We start from the raw sequence: 18,000 nt of genomic DNA, 5'->3' as shown, positions 1-18,000 counted from the left end.
AATATCCTGAAAAGGATCACACAGAAAAGGAAAATTAAGTTTGACAAACAGAAATACATTTTCTTAGAGAAAACGTAGGAGGGGAGAGAAGAAAAAAAAAAAAAGGCCAAACTCAAATATGAGCCGTGAAACTAAAATAGAACAAAAGGAAAGAGCAGGAAAACAATTATTCCACTTTTATTTGATGAATAAAGACACCAAGTTTCCCAAAGTCAAAACTACTTTCCCACAAGCCTTTCTCTGATCAGATTCTGATTAAAACCAAAATGACAGTTGTCAAAGAAAAGGAATTTGTTTTGTGTTAGAAGGTCTCTACAAAGACTGGAATAGTTTAATCAGAATCTGGAAGACTGACTAGCCCGGAAACTAAATGCTCAATGAGGAAGCCTCTACCGTGATGCTCGCTATGCAATTTTTTTTTAAGTCAAATGTATGCAAGGATCACTGGCTCATCCTAGGATCCCACTGCTTAAAGAGTACATTCTCCTTAGGAAGCAAAGAACAAGAGATGGCAGTCCCCACATACCCAGGCCAACCGGAAATTGCTATCTATTCGGGAATGACGTCATTGCCCAGTGTTTATTAACCAGGATTTCAACTTCAACTGAGAGAGGGCAAACATAAAAAAGATGTAAGAGCATTTTTCCCTTCAGATCAGTAAAGCGTCTGAGATGAGAGGTCTGATCCTTAACCTCTACTTAATTTCTCTGTTTCCTCTCAAACATTGGCAATATATACTGAGAGCAGATAAGGCAATCCAACTGTCAGCTATAAAAATTGAAAACAAGCAGAAGGCACCCATCACAACTACTCATTCACTTAAGGACAGGGTCTGTTTTCGCAGAGTTACATCTGCTTCCAGGCATACGCCACTAAAGCTGATTTTTTTTTTCCCCAGTAGGAAGATTTTAGGGTTGAAGATGCAAATGGACTGGAATTCTAAGTCTGAACACAACACAAGGGGAAGTAAGGGACATGGCCATGGGTGTTTTAATAGGTTTGTGCTTCCCGGAGGTGTCTGGGAGGAGTACCAGAGGAGCAAGTTGCAGCCTGCCTAGTGCACAGAGGCTCACGGCCGCTTCACTCGTGTGCAAAGTGGATTCTGCAGACTGAGTGTGAAGTCCAGTTTGCCAATCACTGTGGGATGGCTGCACTCTCCTCTCCTAGCCCCACCTCCTACTGCAAGGGTTTAGCTAAATTACCACCCTCAAAGCAATTTTTCTATTGAAACGATCCATTTTAATCAGTTCTTTTCATTCATCTGCTATATGGGAGTCACCCTTTCCAGCAGGAAATAAAGCCACCAACGCTAATTACACAATTTTACAAAACTTCCAGATCCGCGGAGTCTCAGAAATCAAGCCCATCATTGCTTCCCTTCTGTATGTGCCACAATAACCACAGGGTAAAAAGGAAGGGTGGGCCATTCTAATGCTATCCAAAACACTAAAGATAAAAACTGATTGCATGGAGTGCCTGGGTGGCTCAGTCGATTAAGCAGCTGTCTTGGGCTCAGGTCATGATCTCAGGGTCCTGGGATAGAGTCTTGCATCAGATACCCTGCCCAGCGGAGAGTCTGCTTCTCCCTCTCCCTCTGCCCCCACCCCAGTCTCATGCACGCTCTCTCGCTCTCTCTCTCCTTCTCAAATAAAGCCTTAAAAAAAAATTGTGTGAAAATCCAAAGACACTGAGAAACTACCATCACAATAGTGTACTTACTAGATTTCTAACCTATTGGACAATGATTGCTTCACTGGCCCACATCCCACACAGTTGTCACAATGCCTGTTCACCCCTAAGAAAATGGGGTCAAAGAAAAAAAGAAACAGTTTTGGTTCCTCTGTTAACAAATCTAAGTGAGAATGTAAGAAGTCTCACCACCCGCATTAAACACATCAAAACAGTAACTTAAACACGAAAATGTCTTAAATGTATTTTTTTCATAGTTTTCCAAGTGGTCAGTTACAATCAAGATTCACATACATTTGCAACAAAGGAACCAAAGTGTTGTTGTTTTTTAATGAAAACAGCTATTTCCACAGAAAACTTTAGAGGTGAAAAATTAGAATTTTTAGCTTTAATTTCATCTTAATTGAGTATATTATTCGAACAATGAAGAGACCTCGCCACAGCCCTCCCCAGAAATGGCATCCCTCACACAGGAAGATGGATCATAGGCACAAGAGTCACGAGGACACCTATTTCTGAAACACCTGAAAACGTGCTAACTGCCCAAAATGGTAAGAGAAAAGACACCAAAGGTATACGCACCTTCATATGTTTCCAAGATGTGCACAGTGTCTCCTATTTGCAAAGAAAGCTCATCCGCTCCCCTGGCATCGTAGTTATAAAATGCTGCGAAGGAGAAACAGAGGTAAGAAGACATTAGTAGAGGTCGAAGTGACTTTGCTGGCTTGTGTCTGCTTGTTTTTCATCCTAAAACACATTCACTCTGCCTAGATCAGCCTCTCTGATAACCTATAGTAGCCTTTTCTTTCAAGACACAAATATTTCTTCAAGTAGAAGAAGTTCGGAACACCATGCAACTGTGATTTGTTTTTTAAGTGTGGCCCTGAAGCACTCTAGTGGATCAACACAGTGTGGTGGTGGCACAGAAACGGACACAGACCAAGAGAACACGGTGCAGAGCCTGAAAATAAACCCACACTGACATGGTCAATAGAGATGATGGGAAATCTGCCGTTTTAAGCAGCTTTAAGTGTCCAGCGCGGCGGCAGCAGCATTGAGAACGTTGTACAACCATCACCACTATCACCTTCCACACCTTCTTCATCCCTCCAAAGAGCAACTCCACGCCCATGGAGCAAAGACCCCCGTCCCTTCCCCGCAGCCCGAGGACGACCTCTATCCATTTTGTGTCCCTAGGAACAGGTCTGCTCTACCTGCTTCATAGAAACACCATCAAACTATAGTGTCCTTTTTCCTATCTGGTTTCCTTAACCTAATACTTAAAGGTTTGGGCATGCTGTACCATGTATCAGAACTTTGTTCCTTTTTATAGCTGAATAATGTTTATAATAGAAAGAAAAGTGATACTGTTAACATTTTAATTATCACTTCATACACTGTATTTTCCATTAATACACTTCCTGAGGGGTACCGGGGTGGCGCAGTGGTTGAGCATCTCCCTTTGGCTCAGGGAGTGATCCCAGAGTCCTAGGATCAAGTCCTGCATCGGGCGCCCCGCAGGGAGCCTGCTTCTCCCTCTGCCTGTGTCTCTGCCTCTCTCTGTGTGTCTCTCACGAATAAATAAATAAAATCTTAAAAGAAAAATCCATTTCATGAAATACTTTCTAACTATGAATCAATTACACATGGGCTGAATAACTTTAGAAACCAACCTGATTTTTTAAATTATCATATAACAAATAAGTAAATAAATAAATTTTAAAAGAAAAATAAAATAATCATATAACCAATGCCGATACTAAGCCAAAAAGCTTACATAACAATCAAATAGGCAAAAATATGTCCAACATTGTAAGAAATTCTTTAAGCTGGCAATAACTCAACAAATCTCTGAAATCCCCAATGCGTATCCTGACGTAAAGCAGTTCCTATTCCTTTCAGATAAGCACCTAAAAAAGTAATACCATTAAATGGAGACCACACTTTTGTTCAAGCCTGATGAGATAAAGGTAACTATCACAGTGGAAAAAGGACATTAGGAAGTGTTTAAGATGCTAAAATACTCAAGTAGTCTACTCTCTTAAAAAAAAAAAAAAAGAAAGAAAGAAAATACTTGAGAAAGAAGAACAAAGCTGTAGTCATCAAACCAGTATGGTGCTGGCACACAGACACATAGGTCAGTGGAAAAGTATGGAGAGCCTAGAAATAAATCCATGCTTACTTATATGGTCAATTAGCCAACAACAAAGAAGGAAAGAATATGCAACGGGAGAAAAAACAGTCTTTTCAACAAATGGTGCTGGGAAAACTGGACCACTTTCTGGAACCTCAGACAAAAATAAACTCAAATAGATAAAGGACCTACATGTGAAACTTAAAACCATAAAACTCCCGGAAGAGAGAACAGGCAGTAATTTCTCTGACATCGGCCATAAAAACACATTTCTAGATATGTCTCTTGAGGCATGAGAAACAAAAGCAAAAATCAACTACTGAGACTAAAAAAAAAAACTTCTGCACGGGGAAGGAAATTATCAACAAAACAGAAAGACAAACTACTGAATAGGAGAAGATATTTGCCAATGACACATCTGGTTAAGAAGATAGTATCCAAAATATACTATAAAGTTATATATCTCAATACAAAAAAAAAAAAATCCAAAGAAAAAATGGGCAGAGAACTTATAGATATTTCTTTTCCAAAGAGGACATACAGATGCCCAACGAATACATGAAAAGATGCTGAACAACCCTCATCATCAGGGAAATGCAAATCAGAACCACAATAAAATATCACCTTATACCAATCAGAACAGCTAGAATCAAAGAGACAAGATGTAACACATGCTGGGAAGATGTAGAGGAAAAGGAACTTTTGTGCAGTGTTGGTGGTAATGTAAATTGCATCCACTGTGGAAAATAGTATGGAGGGTCCTCAAAAAACTTAAAATATAAACATCATGGGGCGGCTAGATGGCTCAGTGGTCGAGCATCTGCCTTTGGCTCAAGGCATGATCCCGAGGTCCTGGGACCGAATCCCTCATCAGGCTCCTTGTGAGGAGCCTGCTTCCCCCTCTGCCTGTGTCTCTGCCTCGCTTTCTATGTCTCTCATGAATAAATAAATAGAATCTTAAAAAAAAAATCATATGATCCAGCAATTCCACTACTGGGTATTACCCAAAGAAAATGAAAGCACTAATTCAAAAGAATATATGCACCTCTGTGTTTATTGGAAAAATAAACAGCATTATTTACAATAGCCAAGATACGGAAGCAGCCCAAGTTTTCATCAATACATGAATGGATAAAGAAGATGCGCTATATATACACAATGGAATATTGCTCATCCATAAAAAAGAATGAGATCCCTTCCATTTGCAACAACACGGATGGACCTAAAGGTTATTGTGCTAAGTGAAATAAGCCAGACAAAGACAAATACCACAAGATTTCACTTATATGTTGAATCTAAAAGAAGAAACAAATGAACAAAGAAACTAGAAAACAGACACATAAATACAGAGGTTGCCAGAGAGGAGCTGGATGCAGGATGGTTGAAACAGGTACAAGTAATGGGCACCTGGGTGGCTCAGTGGTTGAGCGTCTGCCTATGGCTCAGGTCATGATCCCGGGGTCCTGGGATTGAGTCCCACATCGGGCTCCCCGCAGGGAGCCTACTTCTCTCTCTGCCTATGTCCCTGCCTCTCTCTCTGTGCCTCTGATGAATGAATAAATGAAATCTTTAAAAAAGAAAAAGAAAGAAAGAGAAGAAACAGGTACAACTAAGAGGTAGAAACTTCCAGTCATTAAAACAAAAAAAAACAAAAAACGAAAGAAAAATACAGTGATATAGTGATGCTCCTCCTTTCCAATGGATCTTACTTAAAAAGAAAGCAGACCAAATGTAAAACTCATCTTCAAAAGTCTGATCGTCTCATCCATCCATCTTGAACACCCTACCAGATGAAGTCATTCTCACTGTGTCCATCTCTAAAATTCTCCTTGATCATAGCATGTGCAAACTCCTCCAGCAAGCATGGTGTGCCTTCCACCAACCACACAGTATGGGCCTTAGGAGCGTCCCTGTCCCTGCTTCTTCTCCCTGAACGACAGTAACCAGCCTGTCCCACACCTGTATGGGCCAACTTACCCCACCACCACCATCGAACGGTCTTCCAACCAGGTGCACCTGTTCAGAAAGCCAGGCTCACTATGTTTCTCAACCCCTTCTCCAAACGTCTCCACCACAGCACACCTGCTGCAGTCTGCCCCATACCTGAGCATGGGTAGCTCACGTATGGGAAGGCAGTGCAGGCCTAGGTACCTTCCCTGGTTCCCATGTCCACCCGGCAGACAAAATACACAGGTAACGTTTCTACGCCTGAAGATCCGAGGGACCTCCAGCAAATTACCTATCCTCTCCATATTCACCTTTCCCCATGAAATAAGGCTCTTGATATCTACACCTTGCATGACCATGTGCATTTTGTGTCTTAAAGACAATGAGGCCACTGGCAGATCTGGTGATTGGGACACTGGGTGTCCTGCAGTGAACACTTAGTATATGATAAAGACTCTAATTGTGGTTGGGAGCATTTTGCTGTTACTGCAATAAAGACTTCTAACACTATCAGAATCCTTTTTAAAAAGCCAAAGCGAGGAGATAAACACACGATAAGGAAAATCAAAAAACATGCATGTAGAAAATTCTATTTTCATAGGTATTTTCCTCTATTTCCACCAAAATTCATAAAATTTAAATGTCCTCAACTGACATAAATGGCTATTAGTAGTTATTAAGTTTATTTAGCATTTTATGGTGAAGTTTAATGAGAAATAACTGCATTAGGTAAAGGAAGCTCGGAGCATATGCCAGCCTTTCCTGGTTCAGCATAACTATATTCCTAAGCCTTTAGGAGTCATAAATGCGTTTCTCGCAGTTCTTAACAGCATCCCTGCCAGCATGCCTATTCTGTTAGAGATGTGCAAAAAATAAACACATCAAAAATAATAAAAATAAAGCAAAATGAACATGTCCACTATAAACACATCCAGGCTCATGTGAATTTGTAAGGCACATACATAAAAATCTCTAAGTACCTGCCCTCTTCCTCTCTGAAAAAGGCAGACAAAACCAGTTGTGGGAAGAGGAACTTCAAATTTAACTATGAAATGAGCCTTAAAGACCCGATTTTATAGATGAAAGGGAAGGTTCATGCCTGGGGCCCCAAAAGACACAGCAGAGCTAAGACCACCATAGTGGCTGCGCAGCCTTTGGCCCTTTGCTCTTACTATCACAGCCTTAAAAACCTTTCAAAGGCAAACTGAAAGACTTTACTACATAAGATTATTGGCCAAAGGAGTGGGAGGGAGGGGGAAGTGTGGTAGATAGAATGATGCCCCCCCCCCCAAAGACATCCACATCTGAATCCCTGGAACCTGTGAGGTGTTACCTTATTTTGGCAAAGGGGACCCATGCAGGATTGTCCAGGGTAAGTATTTCAAGTGGGGTTGCTACTCCTGGATTATCCAGGTGGGACCAGTACAATCAGAGGGGTCCGTGTGAAGGAGGCAGGAGAGCCTGAGTCAGAAGATACGATGCAGCAAAGGTTACAGTGGTCAAGGAAGGAGCCACAAACCCCCCAGAACACAGGTGACCCCTGGCAGCCAGGAAAGGCAAGGAAGTGGAATCCCCCAGGACCCTCCAGAAGAAACATAGCCCACACCTTGATTTTAGGACTTCTGACCTCCAGAGCTGCAATATCATAAATACATATTGTTTTAAGCTCCTGGGTGTGTGGTAATTGGTTACAGCAGCCATGCGAAACACAGAGGGAGGTATGCGCAGGACAATGTAAAAGGAGTGTTTTGTGGCTAATTTATTCACTGCCATAGGCAGCTGGGGCAGAGGTCCCAACTGCAAGCATCTGAACCTGACCAGCCCGATGCTAAGGTTCCCCAATTCTTGGGTGATGGAAAAATGAATACAATGCAATGAATTTTTCTTAAACCCAGAAGTATTCAAGACAAGAGACTATTCCGAATTCTGGTTCTTTGACCTTTAAAGTGGTCCCTCTTTGAGGGGTTGAGCAGGCTGAGAAAGAGGAGAAACTTCTTCTCCTTTATTAGTATGACAATGACGGATGACATCTGGGTTTTAAAATGTCTTTACTTGATAGAAGCACAAAGGCAACCTCTTTACAAGTTGCCCATTTGTCTTATTTTTCGGATCTGTTAAGATCTGGGAAAGATTCCACAAGAGAATGTGGTCATCCTGTGTCCACTCATATCTTTGCATCCACCCTCATCTGGCTGGTGGGCCGTGTGCTTAATATATTCCTCCTCCTCAAACCCATTTGCCTTTTTTAATAGCCTGGCTAAAGCCGGCTGTCACTGGGTATACGCGCACGTTCAGCAGAATTTCTCAGTCCTGGACTGTGGAGCCCAGTGCAGCGGCTTGCTATGCTGCTCATGTGAAATGAGAAAGATGCAGAGATGAACCCAGCATGAAGGTTCTTCCCCAGAATGGCGGGGTTTTTTCTTTTTCTGGAAGAGTCAGCAGCAGCCCAGAGTGAGTAACCATATGGGTCTTTTTTCCCAAAATTAAAAATTAATACGCTGGTCTGTGCCTCACTTAGTTTGAATGGATCAGAGAGACACGAAAAGGCAAAGTCATCACCTCTGCTCAATCTCCTAATCACCCTAAAAATGGCTGCTTGGGGATATAAGGAAGGAAATGTGGCTCATAAATGAGAGAAGGCTTCCACCTACACCCATATCATTCCTAATGCTAACAGCAATGATGCTATGGATGAAGCTGCTGCTGCTGCTGCTGATGATGATGGTACAACACTGGGATACCTTGGATCATGATTATGATCATGGCAATGGTGGTGACGATGGTGACGACGGTGCTGGTGGTGATGCTTGTGATGACAGTGATGATGGTGGTGATGACGATGGTGATGCTGGTGGGGACAGTGGTGATCATGGTGATATTGGTGATCATGGTGACAGTGATGGTGGTGGTGGTGATGGTGGCGGTGGTGGTGCTAATGGTAGACAATGGTGATGACAATAATGGTGGTGGTGGTGGTGGTGGTGGTGGTGGTGGTGGTAATGACAGTGGTGACAGTGGTGACAGTGGTATTGATAGTGACAATGCTGCTGCCGATTCTGGCTGACATTAACTGATTATACTCTATGAGCTAGACAATAGACAAGGAGCTTCACATGTTCAGACTCATTTCACCCTCACAACAGTCCTATGAGGGGGAAATAGAATTTTTCTATTTCTTTCATCAGAGCTTATAGCAGCTTGGAGTCTGCTATGTCTGAGCAGCCCCCGGAGGGGCTGTACAGGGCCAAGGCCAGCCTGAATGAAGGACCTCCGTGCCAACACCTGCACAGACTCTTCCTCAATCCCTGGCCAGTGTCAACCACAGCCCTCCCTGGGCCTCAGATTGCCCTCCTGGTAGTTCCCCTGCAAATCACAACATCCAGCCTGGAGTTCCCAGACAGGCAAACATGCCTGCGCATTTCTGAGGTCCACCAATGTCCAAAGCATTCTGCTAATGGACTTCTAATTCCTTATAAAGAAGAACTCAAGTTGAGGTAATTCCAGTAATGCAAGGTTGGTGTAATATCCAAAAACCGATCAAGGTAATTCATCACATTAACAGAGTGAAGGATGAACAGTCACAGGACCACCCCAATTGGTACAGAAAAAGCAGCTGAGGAAATGTAATTCCTATTCAGGGAAAAACAAAAAGCCAACTTGACTAATCTGACATTAGGGAAAAAAACTACTACATCCATCAACCAATTTAACAGATAAAAACACAGAACCCTACAGAGAAGTTCTGACTTGCTCCAGGTGACGCAGGGATTGATGACAGCCCTGAGACCCCATGTCGTCCCTTCCAGACTGTCTCCATCACCCCACACTGCCTGACCCAAACCTTCTCCACCTCTCCCCACAATGAAAAATAACATTTTAGCTGATCTCCTTATATAAGCTCTCATTTCTTCTATCACCAGTTACCTTCCTGAAATCTTACTCCAAAACACTGTACTGTTTCCCTTGGCTTTGTGAATAATGGGTAAAGTCTCCATCATCCAAAGCCTGAGGGATGGGACTTGAACTTACCTTTCCAATCTCATCTCCCCACTCACACTCCTCCAGCTCCCCCCCTCCCATCCCATGTCACCCCCTGCGGCCTTCTGAAAGCTGCTCTGCCTCTGGAAATGCCTTCCTCCCTCCCTCTACGTCTGAAGGCTCCTTGTCTATCCGTGTTTCATTTCCCATCCTTTTCCAGATCCTTCCTGAATTCTGACTTTCTCTGTTGACCAAAAAAAGGTATGTGCATACCTCAATTAATTGCTTGTTCCACAACTTTTTCCTAGAAGCTCTCTGACATCCCATGGCCTTGCAGGAATGCTTATCTAAGTATCTGTCTCTCCCTCCAGACCAGATTTCCTTGAGGGAAGTAAACATTTATTAATCACTGGATTTCCCACAGTAGTTAATAACATGCCTTGCAGGCAACTCAATAAAAATTCACAGAATTAAACCAGATCACCATGTATTCCTTCTTGTGTGGTCTGCCATAGAGTGAGAGCAAAAACCCTGCCCTCTACAGAAAGATTTAGGAGCCCAAAACTTATTCAATCACTAAGAAAGAGACACAGCGTTAGCTTTCCTGTTTTTGCTTTGGGTCTCTTTGCATCTAATGAGAGAACTCACCATCAGGGCTCAGATGCAAAGCCTCCTTAAAGCATCGAAGGTATGGGCCTGACCACACATTACTTCTAAAATCTGCTCAGCTCTTTCTATCCTACAGGGTCTCCTTGAAATATGACTTCAAGATTTCAAGTAGCAATTTAAAAGTTAATTAATTCTTTTAAAAAGTCAATTTGTGAAAATTAATTGCTCTGTTTTTGATCTCATTCCCTTTGTCTTGCCTTCAGTTGGAAAAATAAATGTTCACTGGCGTGCTTCTCAGAGCTGGGGGAAATGCAAACCATATCCTTAAGGAGACAGGGGCAAGGGGCCTGTCTGCCTGCTACAGGGCTTCATTCTAAAGGGCCATCCATCCGCTGTCTAGTCCATGCTAAACATATACACTTGGTATTTCCCAAGACGCTAGAGGACTCCTGCTCTGGTCTAGCACCGAGAGCATGGTCTCAAACCGTGCTGGGGTTTGAGAGATATGCTAGGCCCATTCAGAATATCTAGTGAATAAAGAACCAGAACATGATTGTATATATTTCCTTTGAATTTCACTCTGGACAGAGACCAGCCCTGTATCCAAAGTCTGTATTGGAACTGGGGACTAGGTTTCCTAAATTACTTCTTCAAAAAGACACTGGCAGCCACACCATTACTAGTTTCTATGGCCCATAAGCCAGTCCCCACCCCGGCCCCCCACTCCGATTTGGAAGCATATCATTCAGGCAAGGTTAGAGTTTTCCAGAGCCCTGAAACATACTGAATCAGAACACTGCTTTTGCCAATAGTCTTCATTTTTCCAAGCAGCTAAAAGTACCTGGCAACAGCAGGACCTTTAAAATGGATGGATGGATGGATGGATGGGAGGGAGGGAGGGAGGGAGGGAAGATGAAAATAGATGAAAGACCTAAACATAAAAGCTACAACAATAAAACTCTTAGAAGAAAACACAGGAGAGAAACTTCATGGCCTTGGATTTCACCATGATTTCTTGGATATGACACCAAAAACAGAGGCAACAAAAGACAAAATAGATGTTGAACTTCATCAAAATCTTAAATGTTGGTGCACCAAAGGAAATTATCAACAGAGTGAAAAGGCAGCCCACAGAATAGGAGAAAATATGTGCAAATCCTATATCTGAAAAGGAACCAATCATCAAGATATTTAAGGAATTCTCACAATTCAACAACTACAACAAAAAACAAACAACACAATTAAAAAATGGGCAAATCACCTGAATAGACCTTTCTCCAAAGAAAATATACAAGTGGCCAACAGGCACATGTTAGGATGCTCCACATCACCTACCAGTCAAGTCAACTCGCTGCATGACTGGTATTAAAAAACAAGAAAACAAGTGTTGATAAAGTTGTAGAGAAATGGGAAATCCTGTGCATTGTTCGTCGAGCTGTAAGTTGGTACAGCCATTGTGAAAAACAGTCTAGTTGTTTCTCAAAAAATTAAACTTAGAATTACCATATGGCCCAGCAATTACACTTCCAGGTATATAGCCAAAAGACCTGAAAGCAGAAACTTGAAGAGATAATATGTACAGCCACGTTCACAGCAGCCCTACTCAGAATAGCTAAAGTGGTTGGGAGCAACCCAAGTGTCCACCCAGAGACGAATGGATAGGCAAAATGTGCTCTGTCCATATAACAGAATATTATTCAGTCTTAAAACGGACAGAAGTTCTGACACCAGCTGTCACAGGGATGAACCTTGAGACACGATGCTAAGAAAAATAAGCCAAATACAAGAGGACAAATGGGGCATAATTGCACCTACATAAGGGACTGGCGGGGGGCGGGGGGGGTGCGATATTGGTGTTTAAAGAGTAGAGAGTTTCAGCTGGGGAAGACGGGAAAGTTCTGGGGATGGATGGGTGGTGATGGTGGTGGTTGCACCACAATGCAAATGTACTTCATGCCACAGAACTGCACACCTGAAAGTGGTTATAATGGTAAATTTATGTTACATATACTTTACCATGATAATTAAAAGGATGTAAAGAATAAAAGGAAAGGCTGCTAGAGAGAATGAGAAGGTTCCTAGTGGATTTAGCATCTCCCATTACTGGGAGCTGTGAAATATTCAGTGGGTCCAGTGGCTGCACCTACAAGGTCCCTGAGGGTGTAGTGGCTTCCCTCCCTTACCTGGTAGTTCCACACATGAGGTTCAACCGGAAGGAGAAGCAAGAGGAAATTAGGGGTGATGGGCTCAGGATCAAAGAACACCTCCAGGTGTGTGTGTATGTGAGAGAAGGAGAGAGAGACAGAGAGAGAGAGCACCACATTTCTAAAAAGGATACCACTATCAAAGTTTCAAAGTCACAGAGTTACTTCTTTTGGGTTCCTATCTTTCTTTCTTCGGAACAGAGATTGTTTCCCAGCCAAGAAAATCCCCCATGGCAGGATTTCCTGCAACGTTTGAATAACAGAATCAAGGAATTCATCTAAATAATTACAAGACAGAGCAGGGGCACAGCAAGATAAAGGTCCTGTTGTTTGCTATTCAGGATTTCTTCTTGCCTTTTGGATGGAAACAGGTGGGAGGGATGGTGAAGATAAGAGTGCGAGAAGAAACGTACAAAAGAGTCCTTTCTCAAATTCTAATGAACTGACAGACACAATTCAGAGATATTTTAATGTCTTTCTCAGAATGAAATGTCACCGTGCGCCTGGCCCACAGCGAGCCAGCGACCGCCTGGCTTCTCTCCGGCCCAGGAGGTCACAGTGTCCACAATACACGGGTTTCTGAGGAAAGACACTGGCGTGTGGAGGGGTGTTGGCTTTACTGTTTTGTCCTGACAGGAAAAATCAGAGTCCACTTTTCAATCCTTTTGTCTCTCATAAACTCGGTGCCAGGAGAGAAAAACCACTGACTTCATTATGGGACAGTCTTTGCAAATCCACCCACAAATAAGAAAAGACTTGGGCTGACCTGAAAACTATCTATTTTTGCATTTCACTCTGCTCAGCAGCAAAGAGGGGTAGAGACAAGATGGGGGAAAGATTCCATCTCTTTAATCATCCTTCTCCAAGACAGAAAGGTTACTGCTGCTTAGGAAAATATATGCTAGAGACCTAAGAGCCCAGCTGTTACCCCTGACCATGGGGGCTTGACAAGGACCTCACCCCACCCCACGGGGCTGGGCAAACCCCAGCGGACTCCACAACCAGGGACTGGTCCCAGAGAGCTTCCCAATGGGGACCACGTGCCGCCAGGACCTGTCCAGTGTCTGACTGGACACAGGGCTCAGCTTCTGTGCTGCAGACCTGGCCAGACATGCCCCCCTGCCCGCCCCCACCGCCATCCCTGACTGGTCCAACAGGTTCCACCTAAAAAGGGCGCCCTGAAAACACGCCCAGGCCCAAGGGCATCAGGGGCAGAGGCAAGGAGGGGGAGAGGAAGGAACAGAAAAAAATGGGCCAGGATCCATTTTTCTGTGATACTAAAGGATAACAACACTTTGTCACATCCCCAAATTCCTCTTACTGGGCTTCAGCGGAAAGTCTCAGGTGATTTCTTCTGTAAAATAAGGCCACTTCTCCTGTTTTCACAACACTCAGTCTAATATTAGTAGTGACAAAGAAAGAAAGGGAAGGACATACAGAACATTCCTTGTTAATTTGTTTATCTCAAAAAACAAGTTTGTTTTTCTCAAAAAAAAATATGTGCGTGTGTGTGTAAATGTATATTTCATATGTATTTATAAACATATATAGAAATACACACATTTACATATTATTCATATTATATATGAAAGTCACAAATAAAGGTAGCAATCAAGTTGGGAGAAGCCTTTGTCACTCTGTGAATGTAAGCAGGTGTTCCCAAGGAACTGAACCCCAGGTGCCCCATACCTACCCCATGTCTCTGTCTAAAAGCTTACTTCCATCTGGAATGCCCTTTCTCCCCCTCCTGTGGGGCTGGGCCCTGCAGCTCACCTATACCTAGGGGAAAAGCTTTCCTGTGACCTCCACGCACCCAGGAAGTTCAGGGGGCATGCACGGCGCTCCACGGCACCCCTGCCCACTTGCTACTCATGCTGATGCGTCCATCACATCACAGGTGCCCGACGTGGGTCAAACGGAGCCGTGAAGAGGGCCTCCCTCCTCTAGCTTCCCATCCTGCAAGCAGTCCTTCTGAAACACCGGAGACCGGTTCACCTCTACAGCTCTGCTCCCCATCTCCTCTCACACCTGCCCTGCATCTTCTCCACCTTTGCTTCCAGGTTTTGCAGCGCCCGGCACCCAGAGTGACACAAGCGTTGACGGAGTGAATCGCTTAACAAATCAACATAGGAAAAATCCAAGGTGGCCAAACTATTACTTGAATCTTAAATCCACTGGAAAACACTGCAGTTGTGTTTTCACTTGTGTCACATTAAAAAATCGAAGACCAGACCAGGGTCTCCGCAGAGCCAGCTCCCTGCACCTCCGTTTTGACAGCCAAACCTGGGAAGCACGTCATGGGGTCCAGCCATCTGCCCAGAAATAAAGCACAGTTTCACTTGGACAAGTGGTGCCAAGATCCCACCCGGGCACCTGCACACGCTCAGCCTCTCTGGCAAACCACACAACCATGAGGGGCTCCAAGGGGGGCAGAGACGGAGCGGAGTCCGCTCTGAGTGGGCTTCTGCTGGGAGAGATGCTGCCCTGCACCTCCCCCGATGGTCTCCCTTGCCCTGACCACTCCCTGGTGACCCTCCACAAGGAGAGCTGGGTGGGGAAGACCTGCAGGAGCTGAGCTGCACCAACCTGAGAAGGAAAAACCACTAAAATCAGGATGAAGTCACTGGCGTTGAGTGGCAAATATTCCAGGGCACAAATACGCTGGTCTCCAAATTACTCCAGACTTCTTGAGAACTAACCACCTGCTTTTTCTAACAGGGCCCTGCACCTCCAACATCATCTGCATACTCCCCGTCTTCCTGTCTCCTAAGTCAAGGCATCCTCATCACCCCATGATGGGCTTCTGCAGAGACATGGAAAAACCTACTGCGCCAAGTGTCATACGACAAAGCCCCCACGGGTGGTCCCCACAAGCCACTCCCTCCTTTCAACCTGTCCTTGGAAGCCACAGCCACAGGGGGCTTAAAGCCACGTGTAAAAGAAGCAATATCCCTGGGCACTGCATGAACACAGTGGCATCCAGAATCTCTAAACACACAACAAAATGAGTGCAGGGAGCCCCACAGCAATGAGAATACGCTCACCTATCTGCAGAGGTGCCCTCACCGCGTCTACATTTTAAGGAGCGTGAGAGACTGCACAATCCCAGGTCATCAGCTCAGTGAGTGTAAGATCGTTCTATACCCTACAGAAATCCAACATAAGAGCTCCAGAAAGTACTCTCGTGCCTGCCTCTAGGCAATTTTCCTCCCACAACACCACTTTCTCAGATTTGTCTCACCATAGACCAATTCTGACAACTCTTGGATTTAATGGAATCTAAAAGCACCAATGAATGTGGTCGGTTCTTGGCTGTAAGGGCAATTATATTACACGTACTCCCTTATGCCAGCAGCCCTCTATGGCTCAACATTTTCAGATTGATCCACAGTGCCCTCTCAGAAGTGGGTTTTTTTTTTTTAATGGTATATAGTCTTCCATGGTATCAACATGCCCCAATGTATTGATCCATTCTCCTGAAGATGGACATTTGGGTTATTTATTTCCCATTTGCAGGTATTTATTTTTTAAAAAGGCTGCACTGAACCTTCCCCCATGAATCTTTTAGCGGCCATGTTTTCTACCAATGGGAATTTCAGGCTTGATTAGAGGTGCCCCCACTCTGAAAAGCATCCAGCACCTGCAAGCAGCCCCCCAGGCCCAGCAGGTGCTGGCAGGCATGGAGGACAGGCACCCACCTTGGTGCTGGAACTCCCAGGGAAGACGCACTTAGCACCAAGGAAACATTTGGTTCCTTTGTAGTTTGTTGCACTTTTTCCTCCTGAGTGCTACATTACTTAGCTTTGATAAAATATAAAATTGAAGATTAAAAAACAATCAAGCACTCTTCGAGGAAAAACAATAAAGCCGAGCACACATGGGGTGTTCATGAAGGAACTGCAGCAGGCACTGCTAGAGGGGAGCCCCCTGCAGCCCTGCATTTCCAGACATGTGCTCCAGGGAGCAGCCACCATCCCTTCCCACATAGGGGGGTCTCAGGTGACAAAGCACTAGGCCTCAGGCCTCTGCTGTGCTCTGACCTGCCCCTCCCACAGGACATACAGCACAGCCAGTCCCACGCTACAACCCCATTTCACAGATACCTGTAAGGAGACAGACCTGTATGATGTACCTGAGAAGTAAAGGGCCCCCCACCCAACACCTCCCAACCCATGACCCCAGCCCTAGGGCAGCCCACGCCCCCTGTCCTGTTGCACAGGCCCATTTTCAAGGCTGGCTGACCCCTCAGTGCATCAGGTCACACTCTCTTGACCTCTGCAGACCAGCCAGCCATTCCCTCTGAGCAGGGCACTCAGACCCCAGCATCGAAACTGGGGCTCAACTCCAAACCCTTGAGCTCCAACCCTTGAGCAAGTAACACAAATTCTATGAGGCTCCATCTCTCTCTGTGAAAGGGGCCAATGACAGAGAAGGAAGAGGAGGGCAGGGAGCGGGAAGGGGCGGATGGCTTGGATGCCTCCTGGAAGATGGCCAGAGAGAGCTCATTTTGCTCCCCACATGCACTGTAGCTGGAGGAAAGCAGATTCTCACTTTGCACTTAAACCCTTTCAAAAGCGAGGCTGACGCTTACAGTACACGTGTTAGGGGCTAGCCTCAGCGGGGTGGCTCCCCCCTGTGTATCTCACACACAACTATGTGGTGCTACCTTCTCTGTTTCACAAGGCGTGTGGACAAGTGTGACCCAGAAGCCTCCTCCAGCATCCTGTCTGAATCACCTGGCATGCCCTGCAAGTTCCCAGAGGACACAAGGCAAAGCCCTCCTCAGTGAAGCTCTGGATAGATCTGCCTTCCACAGGCAATGCCCAAAGTTGGGAGAAGACAGTGTGCGTTAATGGAGAGGGGTGTTGGCAGGTGGGCTGCCCTTTACAGAGCAGGCCACAGGCTCTGCTCAAAAACATTATGGACCGTGGACACCCAGGCCTGAATACAGACCTAAGACGAGACGTTAAGCAACCCAACAGATGCCAGCAGTCTTGTTTTGCCTGCCTCTCCATGTCTCAAAATGCTACTCCACCCAGACCCAGGCCAGCCAGGAATAGGCTTGAACAGCATGAGCCTCTGTCCTCTGCACTGGGTTGCTAATCCCATGCGTGGCTAGACCTTAACACTCTTAAATGTGGCTGCAGCGAGCGCAAGGCAACTGCAGTCCCCAGTAGGACTAGCTACATGATTTTCAGGGCCCCAATGCAAGTGAAAGTGCAAAATCCTTTGCTCAAAAGTTATTTAAAAATTCAGGATAATTAGAATGGCCACTATTCGAGAAAAAATAAGAACAAAATAACAAGTGTTGATAAGGATGTGGAAAAACTGGCCCCCCTGTGCTCTGCTGACGGAAATGTGAAGTGATCTAGTGGCCACAGAAAACACTTTGGTGGTCCCTTAAAAAAAATTAAATATGATACACAACCCAGCAACTCC

General features: G+C 44.7%; 1 protein-coding gene across 2 annotated transcripts in view; it reads right to left on the bottom strand.

Annotated features, from left to right (window-relative positions):
• The window catches only part of DOCK1 (dedicator of cytokinesis 1), a 495,561-nt gene that overhangs the window by 437,331 nt on the left and 40,230 nt on the right, over positions 1 to 18,000 (bottom strand). For both annotated transcript variants that reach the window (XM_072740395.1, XM_072740396.1), the window contains exon 2: positions 2,272 to 2,355. In XM_072740395.1, the coding sequence (XP_072596496.1) occupies positions 2,272 to 2,355 (84 nt within the window). The remainder of the gene's footprint in view (positions 1 to 2,271; positions 2,356 to 18,000) is intronic.

This window comes from Vulpes vulpes, chromosome 15, assembly GCF_048418805.1.
Source record: "Vulpes vulpes isolate BD-2025 chromosome 15, VulVul3, whole genome shotgun sequence".
NCBI classification, from domain to species: Eukaryota; Metazoa; Chordata; class Mammalia; order Carnivora; family Canidae; genus Vulpes; species Vulpes vulpes.
The sequence above is the reverse complement of the archived record's forward strand: the minus strand, read 5'-3'. Positions and strand labels throughout refer to the sequence as shown.